General features: G+C 28.1%; 2 protein-coding genes and 1 non-coding gene across 7 annotated transcripts; 1 reads left to right on the top strand and 2 right to left on the bottom strand.

Moving 5' to 3' along the window:
* Positions 1–429: 429 nt before the first annotated feature.
* LOC145181033 (protein kinase C and casein kinase substrate in neurons protein 1-like) lies at positions 430–13,614 on the bottom strand. 2 transcript variants are annotated; one of them, XM_090100747.1, is made up of 7 exons: positions 12,708–13,536; positions 11,775–12,001; positions 11,477–11,597; positions 7,147–7,275; positions 1,896–2,086; positions 1,308–1,560; positions 555–1,126 (listed from the first exon to the last, which is right to left on the bottom strand). In XM_090100747.1, exons 1-6 carry the CDS (start codon positions 13,281–13,283, stop codon positions 1,329–1,331), a joined length of 1,476 nt encoding a protein of 491 aa, XP_089956873.1. In that variant the 5' UTR covers positions 13,284–13,536; the 3' UTR covers positions 555–1,126; positions 1,308–1,328. The 2 variants fall into 2 exon arrangements, with proteins under 2 accessions (XP_089956872.1, XP_089956873.1); XM_090100746.1 differs by lacking the exon at positions 7,147–7,275 and having other exon boundaries at positions 430–1,126; positions 12,708–13,614.
* Positions 13,615–13,870: 256 nt separating this feature from the next.
* Positions 13,871–17,790, top strand: LOC145181717 (synaptonemal complex protein 3-like). Of its 4 annotated transcripts, XM_080056866.2 has the most exons (7): positions 13,871–14,041; positions 14,182–14,275; positions 14,506–14,564; positions 16,376–16,493; positions 16,893–16,992; positions 17,213–17,416; positions 17,525–17,790. In XM_080056866.2, exons 1-7 carry the CDS (start codon positions 13,963–13,965, stop codon positions 17,582–17,584), a joined length of 714 nt encoding a protein of 237 aa, XP_079912992.2. In that variant the 5' UTR covers positions 13,871–13,962; the 3' UTR covers positions 17,585–17,790. The 4 variants fall into 4 exon arrangements, with proteins under 4 accessions (XP_079912992.2, XP_089956874.1, XP_089956876.1 ...); XM_090100748.1 differs by lacking the exon at positions 14,506–14,564 and having other exon boundaries at positions 14,025–14,041; XM_090100750.1 differs by lacking the exons at positions 13,871–14,041; positions 14,182–14,275; positions 14,506–14,564 and adding an exon at positions 14,827–14,845.
* On the bottom strand, positions 15,834–15,906 carry Trnav-aac (transfer RNA valine (anticodon AAC)). Its single transcript has one exon. It is a non-coding gene; the product is annotated as a tRNA-Val (tRNA).
* Positions 17,791–20,128: the final 2,338 nt, after the last annotated feature.

Consider the following 20,128-nt stretch of genomic DNA (forward strand, 5'->3'; position numbering starts at 1 on the left):
ATTTGTAAGCAGCTAAACCACAGTTGAATTGAAAGATAAGTGAAATGGTTCAACTGCATTCATTAAACTTTGAAATTGGTTTTGTAAGAGTTTATATCACAAAGTTGTTCGAAAGATTTTTCTTCGATCAATTTTCGCAGAACGAATTTAATTTTAAAAAACTTCGTTCTTTAAAATTTGATTCAAAAAATCTAACTTAGCCGAAGCCTTGTGCAATTGGTTGCTTTTTATAATCTCAAGAATTTAATTTTTCTAAGCAATCGGTGCTTTATTATTTTAAAAAACAAACTTATTTTTTAATGTTTCAAGCTTATAGCATTTTTTAAAAAATCCAATAGAATAGTTTTCATTTTTTTACTCAAAATTTAGTTTTTCTAAAAAAAATTAGTGGGATAAGCACAAGTTGCGTATGCATAGAAAATACATGTATTTTTAGGGGAAAAAACGATATCTTTAAGATACTTTCTTTTCAAAAGAATGGGAATAACATATATATCGTACATGATGAAGTTCGTAATATTAAAAAAATAAACAATAAAGACAACGGTTTCGTATTGATTGTTATTGCGGAGAAATATTTTAAAATCGCAAATATCAAAATAAGAAAATTTTTTTATAATATATTTGCAAGAAGATCGCATAAAATTTACAATATATTATAGAAAATGTGGTTTTATTCACCACATTCTAAAAACTATTTTTTTGTAAAACTAAAAGCCATTCCAAGCACTTCAAACTACGCAAAAAGAAGGGAAGATACGAAAACAACGGAGCATAAGGATATATGAAAATTAGCAGCATTCGGCATGTTGGTGACACATGAGTATTTACACAAATAACTTTTAAAAAATAGCAAACGAAATATTTGATAAAAACTTGCGAAATTAAAGTCAAACACGATGAAAAAAAACAAAACAAAAAAAAACAACTTGAAAATCTATTTTAAAATTTCACCTTAACTATGGTGAAACGATGGTTAATAAAAATTAAATGCTGCTTGAGTGTTATACATTAGATACAAATTATTTGACTGGGAAAAATATTAAATATAATATAAAGGATAAAATACATTAACAAACATGACTATAATACAATTCAACTCAACCATGACATAGTAGGACTACCGCTAAAAAGTACATATAATAAAACATATATAATACTGATTGTAACTGAGGCATACGAGAAAACACACAATAGTATTTATATGTGTGCATGTCTTTTGAGTGCAAAGTAGTATTTATATGCGTACGTGTGTGTGTGTGTAAAATAGTATTGAGAGTAATTTTTTAAAAATTAACTTTACTTACAAAATAATACAAATCCAACTTTTATATTGCCCCAACATAATTAGCAGGGTATAAACCTTCCCGACCATTAAGACTTCCTCGACACCAGCCCTGCTCATCTTCTTCTGTGAGTTTGATCAGTATGTCACCAGCTTTAAACGATAACTCATCATCTTCAAGCTTTGTATAGTCATAAATAGCACGTACAGGAATACCCCCACCTGGGATCAGCTCTGGCAGAGGAGCATCCCACTCATCATCATCATCATCATCTCTAAATTTTGGGGAAAGAAAAAAATTCGTAAATCTAATGTAAGAATTCTGATTTGATTAGAAACTCTGGGGAAACCACACATCACTTTATAAGGGTGTATTGTTATAAGGTGTATTGTTATAGGGTGTATTGTTATAGGGTGTTTTGTTATAGGGTGTATGTACACAGTCTTTGTGCCCCTCCTAGGTTTACACATCCCTTTTTAGAGGTTCCTTTTCCAGTAAATATAATTTCACTTGCCTAAAAACAACTAGATAAATAAGGAAGCTGAAATGGTTCTTCAAAATGAAAAAGTTTTTTATTTACATAGTGTGTTAATAGTAAACAAAAATTACCCAGTTTCTCGCTCATCACCATTCACAAATGGATTAGAAGCTAACTGTGTATTAGGTAGGGTATTGGATAAAACTTGTTGCTGAGATTTTACTCCATTTCCATTATTAGTTGAATTTGCATGATTGTCTTTAAGACCTGATGGATCCACAGGTGTAATTTGATGAGCTTCAAAAGGCACTTCACCAGGTTCCTTTAAATTAAAGCTTTTTTAAAAATATGGTCAATGTGGGTAAAAATACTGCAGCACATTTTGCTTTCTAAGTAAAACTGGGACATCAATTTTTACTTTATTTACAATTAAGGCCTTTTAATCAAGAACATTGCAAAATGAGTTTTCAAAGTCACTTTTTAAGCAGATATTTACTTTCAATCTTTAATGGCAAACATATCATTGATTATGTAACTTATACTAGTGTGAGCAAATTTTTTATTTATTTTTGAGAGTGATGCATAAGTTTTATTTTATTAAACTATAGCAACTTAAACGCCAGTGGATGATAAGTTATTTAATGTGCAAATTTTACTCACTATATCCTGGTATAGCTGGTAAAATTGACACATAAAACCATTACATTGTTATTAGAATTTGTTTTGTGATGAAAATTCTAATAACAATGTAATGGTTTTTTTTACTGAAAATAAAAAAAACAACTTATTTTGTATGAGATAAATATTAGAACACTTTGTGACTGAGGAATTTTTTAAATTCAATTATTTGCAGTCAAAGACATAAAGCTATTATATTGTTGATGTTTTGAGCCTATGGCCTTCTAGAAATACAGGCCTTGACATTGCGATAAAATATCTTTTGACTAGAGGCTGATTCTATATGGATAGATTTACATGGAATGAAATATTTTTGTTTTGCGATGGTTATAATCAACAGCAATTGGTTTAAACACAAATTTTAAGTGAATGTGTAGCGTTATTTAATCTGCAATGAAAAAATGGCAGTTTAAGGTTAATCTTTTTGTAAAGTGAAACATATTTATCTTACAAACAGTTATCAATTATGCCTTGAAAATTTTGTGTTCCATGCTCTAATAGTCTTTGTACAACCAAATTTCTAATGATTATAAATTACCCTGTATTAGAACTTTGACAAGAGTCACTTCAAAAGTCGGATCACAAGATAGTCTGGAATTTTTGAAAAATGTTATGACGAGTATTGAAAATACACAACGTAAATATATATTGCTGGTTGATGAAGTTTATATTAAATTCATATTAACTTATCATGGAGATGTATTATTTGGAAATTCTGCTGATCAACCCAGTCTCCTTGCCAAAACCATGTTGGCTATAATTGTAAAATGTTTATTTGGTGCACCGGAGTTTTCAGTAAAAATGATTATTTATTTATAAATGACAATTAGTCACTTAGATTCTGATTTTCTTTTTAAACAATGCAAACCAATTATTGAAACAACAATCAATCCAATGCAAAACTGTTGTCAATTATTGCTGATGGAAATAGATTAAATCAAAAGTTTAAAATGATGAATTAAAATGAAGAAAAACCTTGGTGCGGAGATAATTAAAACACATTTTTGTTGTTTGACTATGTTCATATCGTGAAGTGTGTTTATAATTGGTTAACTGAAAAAACCGAGAATTAGTTTTTGAGTTTGAAGGTAACAAACATGTAGCAAAATGGAGTGATTTAGTAAATCTTTATGAGTTGGAATCTGCTAATCTTTAAATCTTAGCAAGTTAAATGAAATTTCAATCTCTCCAAAACCAATTCAGCAACAGAAAGTTGACACTTGTTTACAAGTTTTCAGTGATGAAACAGTTGCTGCACTTAAAAATCATCCATCCATTAAAAAAGATGAAGTTATTGGCACCATCAAATTTATTTCTATATTTGTGAAGTTTTGGAAAATTTGTAATGTAAAAGTGTTGGAGCAGATATTTGTTATAAAGATGAGTACCGTGCAGATATAAGATCACACACAGACAAAAGCCTGCTATTCCTATTAGATGTGGCAGATATGGTTGAAAGAAAGAAAAAATCAGGCGCCAAATGTATTAAGCAGCTTACAAAAGATACCTCTGAATGTATTTCTCATGTGTGTAGGGGGTTAGTCAACATTGCAAGATATCTTTTGGATTATGGAAATGATTATACTATCCTGGGGTGGTTCACAACTGATCCATTAGAGAAAACTTTTAGCAAGCTTCGCCAGGGTTCTGGAGGAACCTATTTTATTACTTCTCAATCTGTCATAGAAAAAGTTAGAATCCAACATGTAAAACTTTCTTTACAGTTCGAAATGGATAGTTTTAATGATTGTACTAATGGTCATTCATGTAAAAACTGTTTTCAAAGTTTAAATGAGCAGAAGTGCAAACTTTTTGATAACTTACCAGAACTCAAGGTTAAAGTTCAAGCAGAATCATTACGTTCAATTATATATATTGCTGGTCATGTTCAAAGAAAAAATGGCTATGATTATATTGATACACAATTTTATGATAAAAAATGTGGTGTCTACATTGATTTTATTAGAGGAGGTCTTGTTATTCCCTTTAACAATATTGTTCAATGGTGCATATTTTGTTTGGTTTTATTTGTAAAGTTACCAGATGAATTTTGTCGAACATTTTTGATGAAGCAATTCTTATCTGTATCAAACACGTTTCAATTTGGTATTTATGGCCAACATTGCCACACTTTAGCAAATATATTTCTAAAAAATCTAGCAATAATAAAATCTCCAAGATGCTCCAAAGAGTCCAGGCAAAAGGTTTTAAAACTGTCATGAAAATGAGTTTTTATTTAAATTTTATTATATTATATAAATAGTATATTATAGTTTATTAACTTTATTGTAGTTTTTCTTTTAAGATAGCTCTTTTATATCGTTATTATTATAGTTTTTTACTCTCCTTGTCGGCATCCATTTTACTTATTAGAGCTTTGCTCGGCCTCCAGTCAATAAAAATTTTGGTGTATTGTCAAGGCCTGTATTTCTAGAAGGCCATGCTACAGCCACTATACATAAACAAATTTTAAGCAGTAATAAATTATTTTTCTTAATAAATAACTTACTAATAAAACTTAAATTGTAATATATATATATATATATATATATATATATATATATATATATATATATATATATATATATATATTATATATATATATAAGTATATTATATATATATATATATATATATATATATATATATATAAGTATATAAAGGATAAAACAGTATGGCAAGTAAAGATGTTGTATAAGCTTTATACACTATTCACAGCAGAACATCACTATAGCAATCTCAAGACAAGAGGATACCAGAAGTTACATTTAGGAAATGGCTGAAAGCAAATGAAGCTGGAAAATAAATGGATGGGTCTGGGTGCAACTGCACGGTTCCAGAAAAAAAAAGAAGTAAGAATTCTGGCAGATTTTGTACAATGTGAGGTTTTGTCTATTAGCAGATGAAGTAAAAAACCTATGTCATACAGAATCAATTGAAATCACCATTTAAACTTTTATTAAAAAGACAAAAACAAAGTACAGAGAAAGCAGCTATATTATACATCATTTTACTGATTTTCTTATGCAACCAGCTGAAGTAATTTTGATTTAAAGTGTTTTTATAAATTTCTGTTTTAAACAAAGTGCCTACTTTTAAAAGTTTGAAAAAATTACAAATGATAAAAGCTTATCAGAATCAAAAGTAAGAGAATGGTCACAATTTAAGCATATTGAGAATTTTAACTCTTCAGAACTTCTGAAAATATGAAAAGATAATAATGTTAAAAAGTTTTTAAAAAGTTACAGCCAAGCTTGTTAAAAAGTTACAGCCAAGCTGTTCATAATGTGAAGGGTGAAACGTAGCAGTAGCAAAGATTCCCTCATATCTAACTGACATGCTGCAGCCATTAGATGACTCTACAAAACATATATGGGAAACCTTGCCTATCTTAAAAAGTGATAGTCACTATAAAAGTATGGTCACCAGTAGTAATCAAAAGTAAGAGCTTAAAAAATATATTTTTATATTGAAAAGAAAAGTGACTTTGTGATGGAAAAAGAAAACAAGAAAAATATTGTTGAAATACACTCAAATTACAGAACCATTTTAGTAAAATTCGAACACTAAAACTTCAACTTCTTATTGCATCACCCTCCACCCAACTCAGCTTTTACAGTTTTGGTAGCTAAAACTGATGCACTAAATAATTCAAAATGATGTTGGTTCACAATAGTTAAGGAATATGAAACACTACACAAAAAACTAGCTGAATAATAAAAACTTCATAACATTTTTCAATCATTTTTAACTTTTTTTAAAATTTAGTCACATTGACTAAAATTAATTCTTAATACAAAAACAAATTGAACTTAAATTCAGCAAAGTATAAAAAACCTAATACATCATAACACATACAGTAATGTAATACATGCAGCAAATTATAAATAATACAATAGAACTAGTAATTTATCAAGGACATAATTGCCACCTCATATCTAAACTACAAAAAAAAAAAAAAAAAAAAAAAAAAATTGCAAGTAGTTTCTTTCTAAAGTCACTCAGGTTGCTACCTAAAGTTCTACAGTAATATGCAACTTTTAGAATAATTTTTTTGTCAAAAAAAAAAAAAAATCATATTGATTGAATTAGATTTCTTCTACATAAAAAATTCATCAACTTTAACACCAGCACTAGCTTATTTTGGATTGAACCTGTTGATTGATTTTAAACTAGAAATAAGGTTTGATAAGCTTTAAAAATGAAAATTTCAAGATATAATCAATTAAATTTATTCAAAACTAAAGTCCTGAGTTATCTGTTTTATTGCTTTATTATTATTAATACTCTCTATAGTATAGCTGCGGCTTGTGAATTAACATTAGAAACGAAAAGATGCACTTGAAAAGATTTGAAAAAACTTGAAAGTAATTTAATGCAAAAGTAAACAAAATCAGCTACAATCAAACATCAATAAAAAGATCTTTTTAATCTGATACTATGTAAAACAGAATATCTCTGTCAATGTCAGTAAAAATTGTCAGATAAATTTAAATTATTTTTCATGCTACTTACACTAATAAAATTAACTACAGTCTAAAAAAGGTTTATTACATCAATGTACTAAAGGCATCTACATAATGATAGGGGATTACAAAATGGAACCACTACTACAGACAACCTCATTAACATCAATCCATTCAAAGAACCAAAACTAATTCATAATACAGTATACTACAAGGATATAAAATGCATGACAATCTACCAAGAGCACATTTACCCTGCTTTTAGGCTCATAAGGTCTAGGTCTAGTTGTATATCTCCTCAACTGTTTAGACTGATTTCTAGCTAAGTGACAGAGGTTCCAATGATGCCATTCTAGTGCTGAATACCCCTACAAGAAAAGCACCTCTAACTGTTAGACTGCACAAAAAAACAAGAAAAAAAAAACAAAAACTATGAAAGTCAGAATAACCAGGGCAAAATATGAGTAGATCTTCTATCATACTGAGCAAAATTAAACTTGATATTTAAACTGAGGAAAATAAACTTATTGAATGAAATTTTTTAGTTATTTTAATAAAATTTAAAACTTCTTTCCACAAAATTAATAACAGAATTTTACAGACACACAATAGCTTTATTAGATAGAGAAAATAGCAAGAGGTCAAATAGAAAGTGGATGATCATCAACAGAAAAATTGATAGAGTTTTTATACTCATTGGTATGAAAGAAATATTTTTGACCACTTCACTTATAATTTTTAATAACAAACTTTAAGATAAAAAATAATTATAGTGCTTTAACAAAAAAATAGAATATAAAAAAGTTGAACTTACCCATGGGGAAAAAAGTAAGGGTTCCCCATGGGTAATGGGTATTATTTACTTTTATACTGCAATATTTTACTTAAATAAAAATAACTAAATATAATATTCTAAAATGAGAAAGTTCTGCTTTGATTGAAATTTAATTAGAGTTAAAATGTTTAAAGTTAAAAATATTTTTTGTGTGGTCTTTATGTATGTATCTATATATTTAACTACATTTACAATTAATAAACTAATTTGAAAAATGATTGAATTAAATATGTTTATTTTTAATTCTTTTATGTTTGTCCCATTCAATGAGACATACTTAATGAATGGGACAAATGTCATGCTCCAATAAAACTCTCTTTTTTCCAATAGCCAAATGCAAATCCAATTTTTTTGTTTTACTACATTATTGAGCAAGAGTCGGTGGTTGTCAAACATATTTAAATATGTATATTAAACAATTTTATCTACGTTTAAAAAGCATTTTGCAAAAGCTATCCTATTCATTGAGGTTTTCCCCTAAAGCTATAGAATAAAGCATTTTTCAAAATTTTATCAACTGTTTCTAACAGCGGTTTAGTTACTTTTTAATACTGTTATAATTTAGGCGAAATTCACAATTAAAAATCCCAATTTTGAAATTTAATTTGAAAAAATTATCATGGTATAAAGATTCATCTTTACAATATAAATAGAAATTTAATTCTATTTATATTGTAAAGATGAATCTTTATACCATGATTATTTTGATTTTAAAAACAATAAAAAAAAGTTCCTAAAAGTAAAGAATAATTGCTAATTTTGGATTTATATTTTTTCTTATTATGAAAGTTTACACATTTAGATATATTTATTACCAGGATTAGCTATTGTGTTCGATAAATTTCATTTTATATTGATAATTAATTTTTTAAAGATTTCAAAAACATTTTTGGTGCTAAAGAATGTATGATTTATACTACAGTATTATAGTATAAGATTTATTCAAAGATAGATTTTTACAATATACATATCATATATATCTAATTTTTTAATCATATTAGTATTACAGGGTGCACACAGTATTTAACATTCACATCATAGTTTGAAAAAAATGCAACTTTCTCAAGAAACACTGATTGGATTTGAACAAAAACAACGAAATTTTAAAACTGTATTTATCTTCTTACCTTTTACTCAATAGAATCATCTTGCACATCAATGACTGCTTCGACAGTCACAAAACCTGGTGCAGCTATTGATGTGACCCACACAAAAACGTCTATAGGATTTAGTCTGGTGAGTTTTGGAGCAAAACATCAGGATCAATATAGTCACAAAACTCTTACCCATTTTTGCAACTTTCTTGATGTATGGCATAGTACTGAGTCTTGCTACCACACATATGGCAGTCAAGCAGCAACTTTTTGTATCCAGGGCAAAGTATGTTCATTTAGTACTTTCAAATACCCATTTTTATTCATTCAAGCCATTGGGGAAGAAGTAGGGTGGCATGAAGTCATCCTATGAGGAGATGACTCCAAAGACCATGATAGTAGCTAGAAACTTTGTTTGTAAGACCTTAGGTACATTCTTGATTCATATAATAAGCCAATGGTTGTTCTGGTTGTTGTTTTTTTCAATCCTGGCAGAAATTCTTTTCATCAGAGAAAAACTTGTTGAGTAGTTTAACATTTTTTTTTGCAGTTTTTCTTTAGCCTTTTTGGTTAGCAGCTAGCCCTTTCTAATTGTCTTTGACTTATACCTTAAGTCCATTGACACACAGGTTCTACTCATTAGCTCAGACTTTCCCATTTTACAAGCAATTGAGCTCATCGAGTTACTAGGATCTATTTCAATCATTTCTTGGATTTTGGCTACAAATTCAGCAGTTCTGACACAATCAGACTGTTGCTTGTGAGTTGACCTCTCAGCTATGGCTTCATAGCCACCTTAAGACTCTTCAAGCTCTTTTCCTATTCCCAAAACCCAACTTTTGTTCACTTTTAAAAACTTTGCAAAATTGGAATTGTCATGTCTGGCATGATTTGTAACTAACACACTTTTTCTTTTTCATGGTCATGGTATTGAAGATTAATTTTTTGAAGCCATTTTTAAAAAAATTATTTCACAAAAAAAACTTTAAAACTTCTGCCAAAAAAAAGTCATGCAGGTTGATAGCAGTGTATTTGAACTTGATTGTTAAATACTGTGCACACCATGTAGAACTTAAACTACATTAATTTGTACTTTACGTATATAACTACATATGGTAATTATATATATTAAGCATAAAGGTTCTTTAACAATTCTATATTACCTTACTTTGAAACTAGAATTATGTTGGTCCTATATTTAAGAGAGCAAAGATTTTCACTTTTATGTAAAGAAATCTATATTGATAACTATTTGATTTTGTTGGTATATCCCTCAACTAATTTTATGGGGTTGATTCATATCAATTAGATTTTTCTCCAAAAGTTAAACGAGATAGTTATAAGACAGATTAAAGCAGAGAACAGAAGCTCACAATTAAAGAAATATCTTTATCTCCCTTATCTTTAGTTGATGTAATAATGCAAACATAAGTTCTTCACTAAGCGAATTATTGAAAACGTTAAGGTTTTCTTGTTTCCAAACAATGACATAAATGATAACCTTGAACTCTAAGACAAGTTTTCTTTATAAAAACTGTTTTAATTCTAAAGCATTGAAGAATTTAGAAAACAAAGAAAGACAAGTTTTATATTAATTTGTAGTCTGTTCTGATTTGTACTGAAGGCAAAACTAAAAAATTAAGTTACTGTAGGAGAAAGCTACAAGTTTGTGTTCTACTATGAAATTCAGACATACCAATTATGTAAACTTAAATGATTATTCCACTTTACTTTATCACATAACAAATTAAACAACAGTAAAATACAAATATCCTAACAAATCTCCATGAATTTTATTACAAGATTTTAACTACATTTTATTGGAGTAATTGAAATTAACAAAGAGAAAGAAGAAAATTTTAGTAAAGCTTATGCATCATCATTAGTCATTCAAGATATTCTTTGGACAAATATTTTTTTCTTCATTCTTATCAGATATCATTTTACAACATTCTAGTTGCTGGTGTAACCTTAACAACCTAAAGATTTGTATGTTATGGATATAACTGGACATTTGGATATTATGATTGGAGCAAACTATTCTAGTGTTATTGGAAGTTTTTATTATTAATATTAGTTTTCTATGAAAAATGTTTTTATACAAATAAATTTAAATACAATCAAACAGTGATGTAAAATGCAAGTTTCAGTGGATTCTATTTTCCATGAAAAGTTTAAAACCAAAGTAGGCTAACTTACAATTTAAGCAGAGGAAAAAAAGGAATGAAGTCCATTACTGAATAAGTTAATAGAATACACCTTAAAAATTCTGATAACTTATTTGGGTTACTCTTTTTATATTTAAATACTAAAACTAAATTTGCTATCCTTTTTAAATATGAAAAGAACTTTAACAATAAGCAAATTAAAATTCAAGATAACAAAAACTAAGATGCTGAATTAAATCTTAAAAGGAAGATAACCAAGCAACCGCTTAAAACGAGATGCTAAAATTTTTGGAAATTCCTTTATTATGGAATTTTTGGACATTTTGATAAGGAATAAACTAAACATATATTTAAAAATAAAAAAAATTATGAAACCAACAAATATATAGATTGAATAAAATAATATAATATAATCAGCACATATATAGTATAAATAATTCAAAAACATACATACTATTTATAAAAAAAATACCTCAAATTTCGGCCAGTTTCTGGGCATTCCAGCACCAAAGTTTTCTGACCACCAATTTACATCATACTGAATTTTAGCACTATAAGCAGCATTTAACTGATTGTCAAATAAATCTTTAAATCTAAAAATAAGTAAAAAAAAAGTATCAATAAATAGAGTATGGTAATATAAGAACTAATAGTAAAGCAGTAAGGTCCATAACTATTTGAAAAAACCTAACTATTTGCATAAGAAAGAGATCATTTGAAATAAGTGAGTGAGAAAGAAGATCTTTTTACTTTTGAGAATATCAACTTACCTTGGGTCTGTATAAATATTAACACATTTATGAAATTCAATAAGAGTCCTTTGTATAAAGTCAAGTCTTTTCTCTTCTTCTTTTGCCCACCTATCATAAACTTGCTGCATGTCAGATTCATAGGATATGTTTAAAGGTGATATTCTCTTCAGCTTTTCATCATACTTTTGTTGCATAGTCGAGACAATATTTTCACACTTTCTTAAGGAATCTTCAAGTTTCTTTATCTAAAAGATTTACTCAGAACTAATTCCAAATGAACCTAAATGATTCCTCTTAATCTTTATATAAAATTATAGTGATAGTGATAACAATAGAAGATGAGAATCATTATCATTCATAGTAACTCATGATGACAGCAACCCAGTGATAGAAAACTGAAATAAACTAAATACATTTATTCATTTAAACAGCTTTCATAACCAGTTTATGAAAAAGCATCCAATATTATCCAATATAAGTAATAAAATCACAAATAGCTCTGTTCAGAGTTTGTTCAAAAACTTACAGTTTATACTAAATTAAAAAAAAGCCAGAAAAAATAATGGTAGGTAATTGGAATTTTGCTTAAATATAATTTGGTTAGTGTTAGAGCAACTAACAATAACTGAAGCAGTGATGGACAATGGTAAATAATTTATTGCTCACACTGCAATAGTAACAGTACTTTCTTTTGCAGCAGACAGGCAGTTAATGAATTAACTAAAAAAAAATATTCAACCACGCAAAAACTTAAAAGGAATTTAATAGCAATCCAATAGCATTTAAAAATAGACTATTAATCATACAAATAACTGGGTTTTTTATGACAGTCTTAATCTATTTTGCATGTATAATAAGCAAGAAAGTTTGGCAAAACACACCAAATATTTTAGAACATGCATATATTTTTTTTTTTTTTAAAAAAAAAGGCTCTTATTTTTAAAAATTCACCTTTTCTGGTAGTGCTTCAGTATCTTGTTTTGCTGTATTTAATGTGGATGAACATACCTCACGGTTTTTACAAGCATTATGATAATTATTTTTTGCTTTTTGAATTTTATTGTAAGCAGTTGCCCATTGTTTTTGAGCTTTGCTAAAATCTTGCTCAAATTCTTTTGCTTCTTTAATACCAAATATTTTATGATGATAGTTTGATTCTTTCCATCTTTTAATAGTTTCTATAACTTGGTTTTGCAGCTTCATACAGCAATCCATATGTACTTTAGCTCTATCCTGTGCTTCTCTTAATGTCCCTAATGCAGCAGCTTTTACTGTAGCATACATACATGAAGTTTCTAATGCTTTAGACCATTTCTCATGCCAATCATCTAGCTTTTTGCCATATTTTGACTCAATGTCAATTCTCTCAGTAAACATCTTAGTTAGATCATCACACAGAGCACTTGATTCTCCTATTCTTTTTACACACTTCTGATAATTATCAATATCCCAAAAGTTACTATTATTAACATTATAGGTTCCCATGTCTGTTGTTTTTTTGTTCGTTGTTCCTTTACGGCTAGCCATATAATATAAACAAGTTAATATTTTCTAAAAGAAATCAATAATGCTATCATTCAAAAGTCGTCAGTATAACATCCTTTATGCATAATGGGGTTTTCAGCTGAAACTGCTGTGGTATAATGTTTTTCATTTTTACTGGCTTATCAAAAAACGTGCAAATTACAAATTAAATTTCTATAAATTGTTGTTCTAAAATGCACTAATGTGTAAGTTATTTTTCTGTTAAAATAACTTTAAAGAAAAAATACTTTAGACGCAAAACTGTACAGCTTATCATCTTTTTTTTGTGTGCCAGTTTAGGAAATGAAAAGACAGGATAATACCCGAAAATTACAGTCAGTATTAACGAGTAATAGCCGGTGGGTAATTAATCTAGGTACATATTCATTGAAAAAATAAATCCGCAATTTTCTTTTCTTGCAATAATACATATCGCAATTAACAAATTTATATCATACCGTATGAGTAATCAAAAATTTATTTTTAAAAACTTTAACAAAATTAAAGTGTAAATTTTAAACTTACTTAAATGTATTTTTTAACACCCTATTTCATAAAACGAAAGAAGTAAAGGAATGCGCAGGATCGCGCCAACTGCTTACTCGAACGTTAAGAAAATTCGAATGCAAGTCAATTTCTTACCGAGTTTTTAAAAGGAATTAAAACGAACGGTACGTAAAAAATGAATGATAAGAAAAAAGCAAAACAAACAAAAGACACATATGACATTTGTGAAGAGAAGGATAAAATATTGGTTGATGGTTCGTAAAATTTAATGTATCAAAGTATTATAGAAATTTATAATGGTATTTCTAAGTATACTTCGTGTAGTATTGTAGGGTTTTTTTTTGGTTAAAGCATGAGCAGATTTTATTTATTCCGAACTGATCTATTTATTTAGAAGCACCAGCTTCATTATCCAAATGTATACTGAAAAGAAAAGCCTCAAAAGACGATTGTTTTGACGAGAGTGAAGAAGAAGAAAAAGTGGAAGAGTAGGTTTGATTTGTTTCTTATGATTTTGGATTTGTAAAAAGAGAGGAAGTATGAAATCTGGTAGAGCAGTGCCGTTCCAACATATAAGTTGGCACGGTCTAAATCCCCCTAAGCGGGGAGTTTAGGCACGGCACTGGGTAGAAGCGAGCGGAGAGCTGTACCGAAGCTTTTATCAATTGCATCATGTTCCTTGAATACTCACTACCGCGTTGACCTATTTAAATTTTAGCAATGATACAGAAGCTGTAGGAGAAACAGAAGTCAACTCCCTTCTGCATAGTTTTGGTGGTGAGTTTGACATTTTCTTTTATGCTAGGTTTAGCATAATCTCTGCAATATCTGCATCAGATTTGTTGTTAAAAAAAAAAAACGCTGCCTTAAGCTTTCCGACTGTACAAATCATTCTTATTTTAATTGTTATTTTACGTCAGCGCACTTTGAAAACTTGCAAAGCAATAAAATATAAAAGCGGTTTATTCTCGCTGTCTTTACTACCCTGACCCATCCCCTGTAAGTTTTTTTTTTCATTAAAGAATCGTTCAATGATACAAGCTGATCGTCATTCTTAGGTAGAAAGCTATCAACAAACATTTGTATGAATCTTCATCTAATGTCATATTCTGCTGCTTGTGCTTTCATTTTTTAATCCACATCGTTTATCAGCGACAAATCGCGAGGTTAGAATTATTTTGTTCTATCTCCTATTTTAAAAGTTGGGAGAAAATGAGTTATTAATTTTAGTAAATAATGATTGATTTTAAACTACAATCTATTTTACAATTTTTTTTTCTAAAAAATTTGTTTAAACATAAATTATTTAAAGATAAGTTATTATTTCTTTAAAAATTAATGCTAAAGTTTTAAATAATTTTTACTTTAAGAAAAAAATCAAACTTTCTCCCAACATTTAAACTTGGAGATAGAACAAAATAACTCTAACTTCGCGAAATATATTTTGAGTTAAAACTTTTAAAATATATATTGATGTTGATTTTTATCTATATCAATATTGACTTTTATCAATATCAATATTGACTTCTATCAATATCAATATTGATTTTTATTAATATCAATGTCTTTTGTTTTAATAAAAATCTTATAAAAAAACTCAGGTTATTGCAAATAGTTCACCTGGAGAAGATGAAAAAATACAAACAAAACAAAAAAAAAAAACACAAAAAAAGAACAGAACAAAAATAATTAGATGTTAAGAAAAAAATTTCAAAAAAAAACAAAACATAGTGACAGCTATAATCAAGATAAAATATGAGTAAAACAAAACGTGTAATATATTCTCATACTCAACTGTATATATACACATAAACACAAGTAAATTGTTTTAAGATATGCATTAACATAAAGTTAATAGTTAATAACGAAATTAAGAGTATTTACTTAAGTAAAAATGATAGTGACTTTAAGAACAAAATTCTTGACCTTAGGTTAAAATCTAATCTAATGCAGAGTGACACTTGTTAATTAAATGAACTGCTTGAAGTGTAAGGATGGGACTGAGAATTTCAATGTAAAGATAACTCAAAGCGAGCTCTAAAAGGTTAGTTCCGCCCGGGCTTGAACCGGGGACCTTTCGCGTGTTAGGCGAACGTGATAACCACTACACTACGGAACTGATATAAAGAGTCCAATTGTAAACTAAAATATTTCAGCATATATAGGACCTCTTAGACTTCGCATTCCATAGTTATTCTGTCAAGTAACATTTTATATATACATTTTTGCGATATAATTTTTTTAATTTCCCGTCATATAGCAAATATTGCAACTGGCTATAGAAAAGTGAACACTACAAAGTCTGATTAGATTTATCAAATAATATCTCTAATCATAAAATCCGGTATTTTTTCAGCTTATAGAAATTATGTTTAAAATAAATTTTAAACAAGATAAATATTTTTATAGAGTTTAAAATAAATTTTAAACTCTATAAAAATGCTAATAGTGTTGCTCAGTACCAAACATGATCTAATATAATTACTGATTGTCTTAACATATTTTTTAAAAAGATGTCCATCAAGACGGTTGATAATGAAATCAGTTGGTTGCGTTATCAATGTTTTTTCTTTTTTTTTAATTATAAGCTGACATCAGCAAAAGTTTAATGGCAAAGAGGAAGCAACTTGCAACGTTTACCTCAGCTTCATTGAAAACGACCAATCGAAAATATGAAGAGACGTTTATAGCTCAACAATCAGAGAGGTAAAATTATGACTTATACTGTTGGAAAGGCAATATTTTCTCGCTTTTCTAAATTTTAATTATAGTTTAAAAAACAGGAAATGATTAAAGGAAAGGTTTATTAAAGGAAAACGAAATGGTGTGTATAAATCTTCTATGGATAAAGCATATAATACTTTAATGTATGTCTCGTGTGTCTGTCTATTCAATGCATGATCTAAAAGATATTCTTGTATTTGATGTGTTAAGAAAATCTAAACACTCTATCTTCTTTAAAAATTTCAAAACAAAAACGCAATCAGAAAAGTTTCACCGACAACAATTTTTACTGACATTCTTACATATATTGTATATTTAAATGGCTACATTAAACTATTTTAAAAATTAAAAAATCTCATTGTTTACTCTTTTTTAATTTAGAAACTCAATCAACGAGGAGTTTAATAAACAAATCTCTTCGGTATTAGGACAATGGGAAAGTGATATTCAAAAAAATAAAGAAGGGGATGAAAAACTAGAGGTTAAAATTCTTATCCGTAAAAACCTTTTTTTTTATCCTGGTAAATTGTGACAAAGCATTGGTAATTTAAATATTAAAATAAGCTTTGCTTTTGTATTTCAGCGTCTTAAACTTTTTTAGACACAATTAAATGTAAATATTCTTCATATTTTTTGTTCTTGAGAAAACTGATTACGAGGGCTAGTGGGAAAAAAGCTCTTTTTACGTGTTCATTTTGCAGGTTGTTTTCCGGCAATTACAGAAATCGTTGCAACAACAACGAGTTGTACAAAATCAACGATTAAAATCGCTGAAAACGCTGCATGAACATTACGTAAAGGGAGTATCTGATTTATCAAGGGTTCATCGCGAGCAGCAAGCTAATATACATGTTGAATTAAGAAAAGAACTATCAAATTTGCGTAAAAAAATGATTGATGGAGCGGTAAGTATTTAGTTATATAAACTTTAGCACCTTTATTAATTTATCTCATTGAGAAATTTTTACATAATATTCTTTGTTTAATATTCTGTATCTTTTTGTCGTATCCAGCGCAATGAAAATTTCAGCAATATTAGAAAGTCACTTCAAAGCCTATTACACAGTGTTTAACGTATTTGAACTAAGAATGGCATTACAGAGAGTAAGAGATAGGATTTAGTTCGACGGTTAATAAGTCGCCACGTCATGCTACTCACAAAAGAAACTATGACGCAATATGTAAATCATATTGTTGATTTTCTTCTATTTCATGTAAAATGTAAAAAAAAAAAAAATGTTTTGTGTTATATCTTTAAAATTACAGAGTTTAAAATGATAAATATTTGAAAAATGAGTTTTTTTTTAAAAGAAGAAAATAGAGTAAAACCTTATTAAAACGGGTCACACTTTCAAATAAATGCAATAACTTTTTTTTTTTTTTTTTTTTTTTTTTTTTTTTTTGTAAACTTTGAAATTTTTTAAATTATTGTTAGTGAAGAAAATTGAACACTACAATAATATAATTTTTTTAAATGGAAGTTTCAAATAAAAAAAAATCAAAATTAGATTTAAAAAAATTGACCCGTTTTAACAGAAGAAAAAATTAAAGTAGGTCAATACTTATTACATGTAAAACAACAATGAAAACAATGTTGAACTTAAGATTCATCGCCGATTATTAATTTTTTTGGGAGACATCTGTATCCATGGGTCTTCTTTGTCACCATATTGGTCCCAATTATTAGTCCATTTGTTCCAATGGTTGCATCATAGGGTTCAATTGTTAAAAACATAGTAGCGTATTCTTAACCATGTAGCACCATGTGCATAATTTAATGATGAAAAGTATGGATTTATGCATGCACGAAGCCTTGTGGCTAAATCATTCAACAACTGCAGCCATAAAATATTGATCACTTATGTAATAAATGTGTTTGTTTTCTCTATGTAATGTACGTGTATTTGTTATCTACATATTAGCTTTCATATTGTAAGAAAGTTTATTTAAATATATTGCACCTATAATTTAACTTAAAGCTGTACACAGTCAAAATAGTTTTAATTGGTAACTCTGATTATTGCGGTGACGCCGGTGCCTAATAATAAAATGGAAAAAATTGTATATTAAAAAAACTAATTGTATATGATTAAATAAAGCATAAAAATAAAGGTTTTATCATTCATTTTATTATAAGGCAAAAATGTAATCACAATAACATAATGATTACATACACCTTATACAGAAAGTTTAAACACTTGTTTTTTTGTAAGTTACGATAAGTTTAGACTGGTGCTAAAAGAAAATCCGATGCAAGGTCCACATTTTCTTTTTTTTTTTTGTTTTTTATTTTTTCTTGGCCATTTATACAATAAGAAAAAAACAGAACTGGGTAATTCCACATCAAATCACCCAGTCTATTGAAACATGTGTCTTCCTTTTGTGTTATATTTTGACACATTATTCCTCATTATAAAAAAATATTACATGCTAAATTTCAGCTAAAAATGTTGAGCGATTGACAAGATATTGTAATTTTAATATCGAAGTGTCTTCGTAGAGCGCAATGCGCTCTACGTAGCCATAAGCTGCTCAGAGCGCAATATTGTACACGCATGCGCAATTATTTTATTATAACAGTGCGATTTATATTTCACAATAAAGCTGGTTAGATAGGCGATTAGGGATAGGGATAGGGATAAGGATAGGGATAGGGTTAACATCAACAAGATTTTTAAAAAAAAAAAAAAAAATTTAGCGCATGCGTACAAAGTATTGCGCTCCGAGTAGCATATGGCTGCATAGAGCGCATTGCGCTCTAAGTAGCAACGGCCTTTTAATATTGACCTGGTTTCCCAAAATGACCCGGTTTTCATAACATTCTGAAAAAAAATTTTTCTTAAAAAAATAAGAAATAAAAATGGCAAAAATATGAAAACAAACATATATAATGTTTTTTTTGATGCTGACTTCAATAAAAGTACTTAAAATGCTCAAATATAAAAGGAACATGCTTAAAAGTTAATAAAACAACTAGTTTCTATAAACCAACTTTGGGGCCCAATATCTCAAAACAGCCCCGTCAAATTTTTTTTTTTTTTGCTGTTAATATTTTCAACTGCTTATAATCTTACTAGGCACAAAAAATCTAACTGGAAAAACAACTGAAACTTTAATTTCAAAGATTTATTACTTTTTCAAGAAATTCCCAAAAAACATTTGTAAAATTTGTAAAAAACATTTGAGCATTTTAAGTACTTTTATTGAATTCAGCATCAAAAAAACATTATATATGTTTGTTTTCATATTTTTGCCATTTTTATTTCTTATTTTTTTAAGAAAAATGTTTTTTCAAAATGTTATGAAAACCGGGTCATTTTGGGAAACTAGGTCAATATTAAAATTGCAGTATCTTGTCAACCGCTCAACATTTTTAGCTGAAATTTTATGTGTTAACTTTTCTTTTTAAGATGCAACAGCCAAAGAAATTTTTAAAAAATTTGAGGACCCATGGTTCAAAATTTTCTAAATTTTGAATGATTTGATCCGGAATTACCCAACTTTGAAAGACAAAAACAAAATCTTTTCTGTAGTAAAATATTAAACACAAGTAATCAAAAAAATTTATGTGAAAGTGTAATAAAGTTTAAACGCACTTACTAATTTTTTTTTTAATA

The sequence above is a fragment of the Hydra viridissima genome, unplaced genomic scaffold, assembly GCF_058129835.1.
Source record: "Hydra viridissima isolate aposymbiotic clone 2 unplaced genomic scaffold, HvirCarnegie_v1 scaffold_10, whole genome shotgun sequence".
Taxonomy (NCBI): domain Eukaryota; kingdom Metazoa; phylum Cnidaria; class Hydrozoa; order Anthoathecata; family Hydridae; genus Hydra; species Hydra viridissima.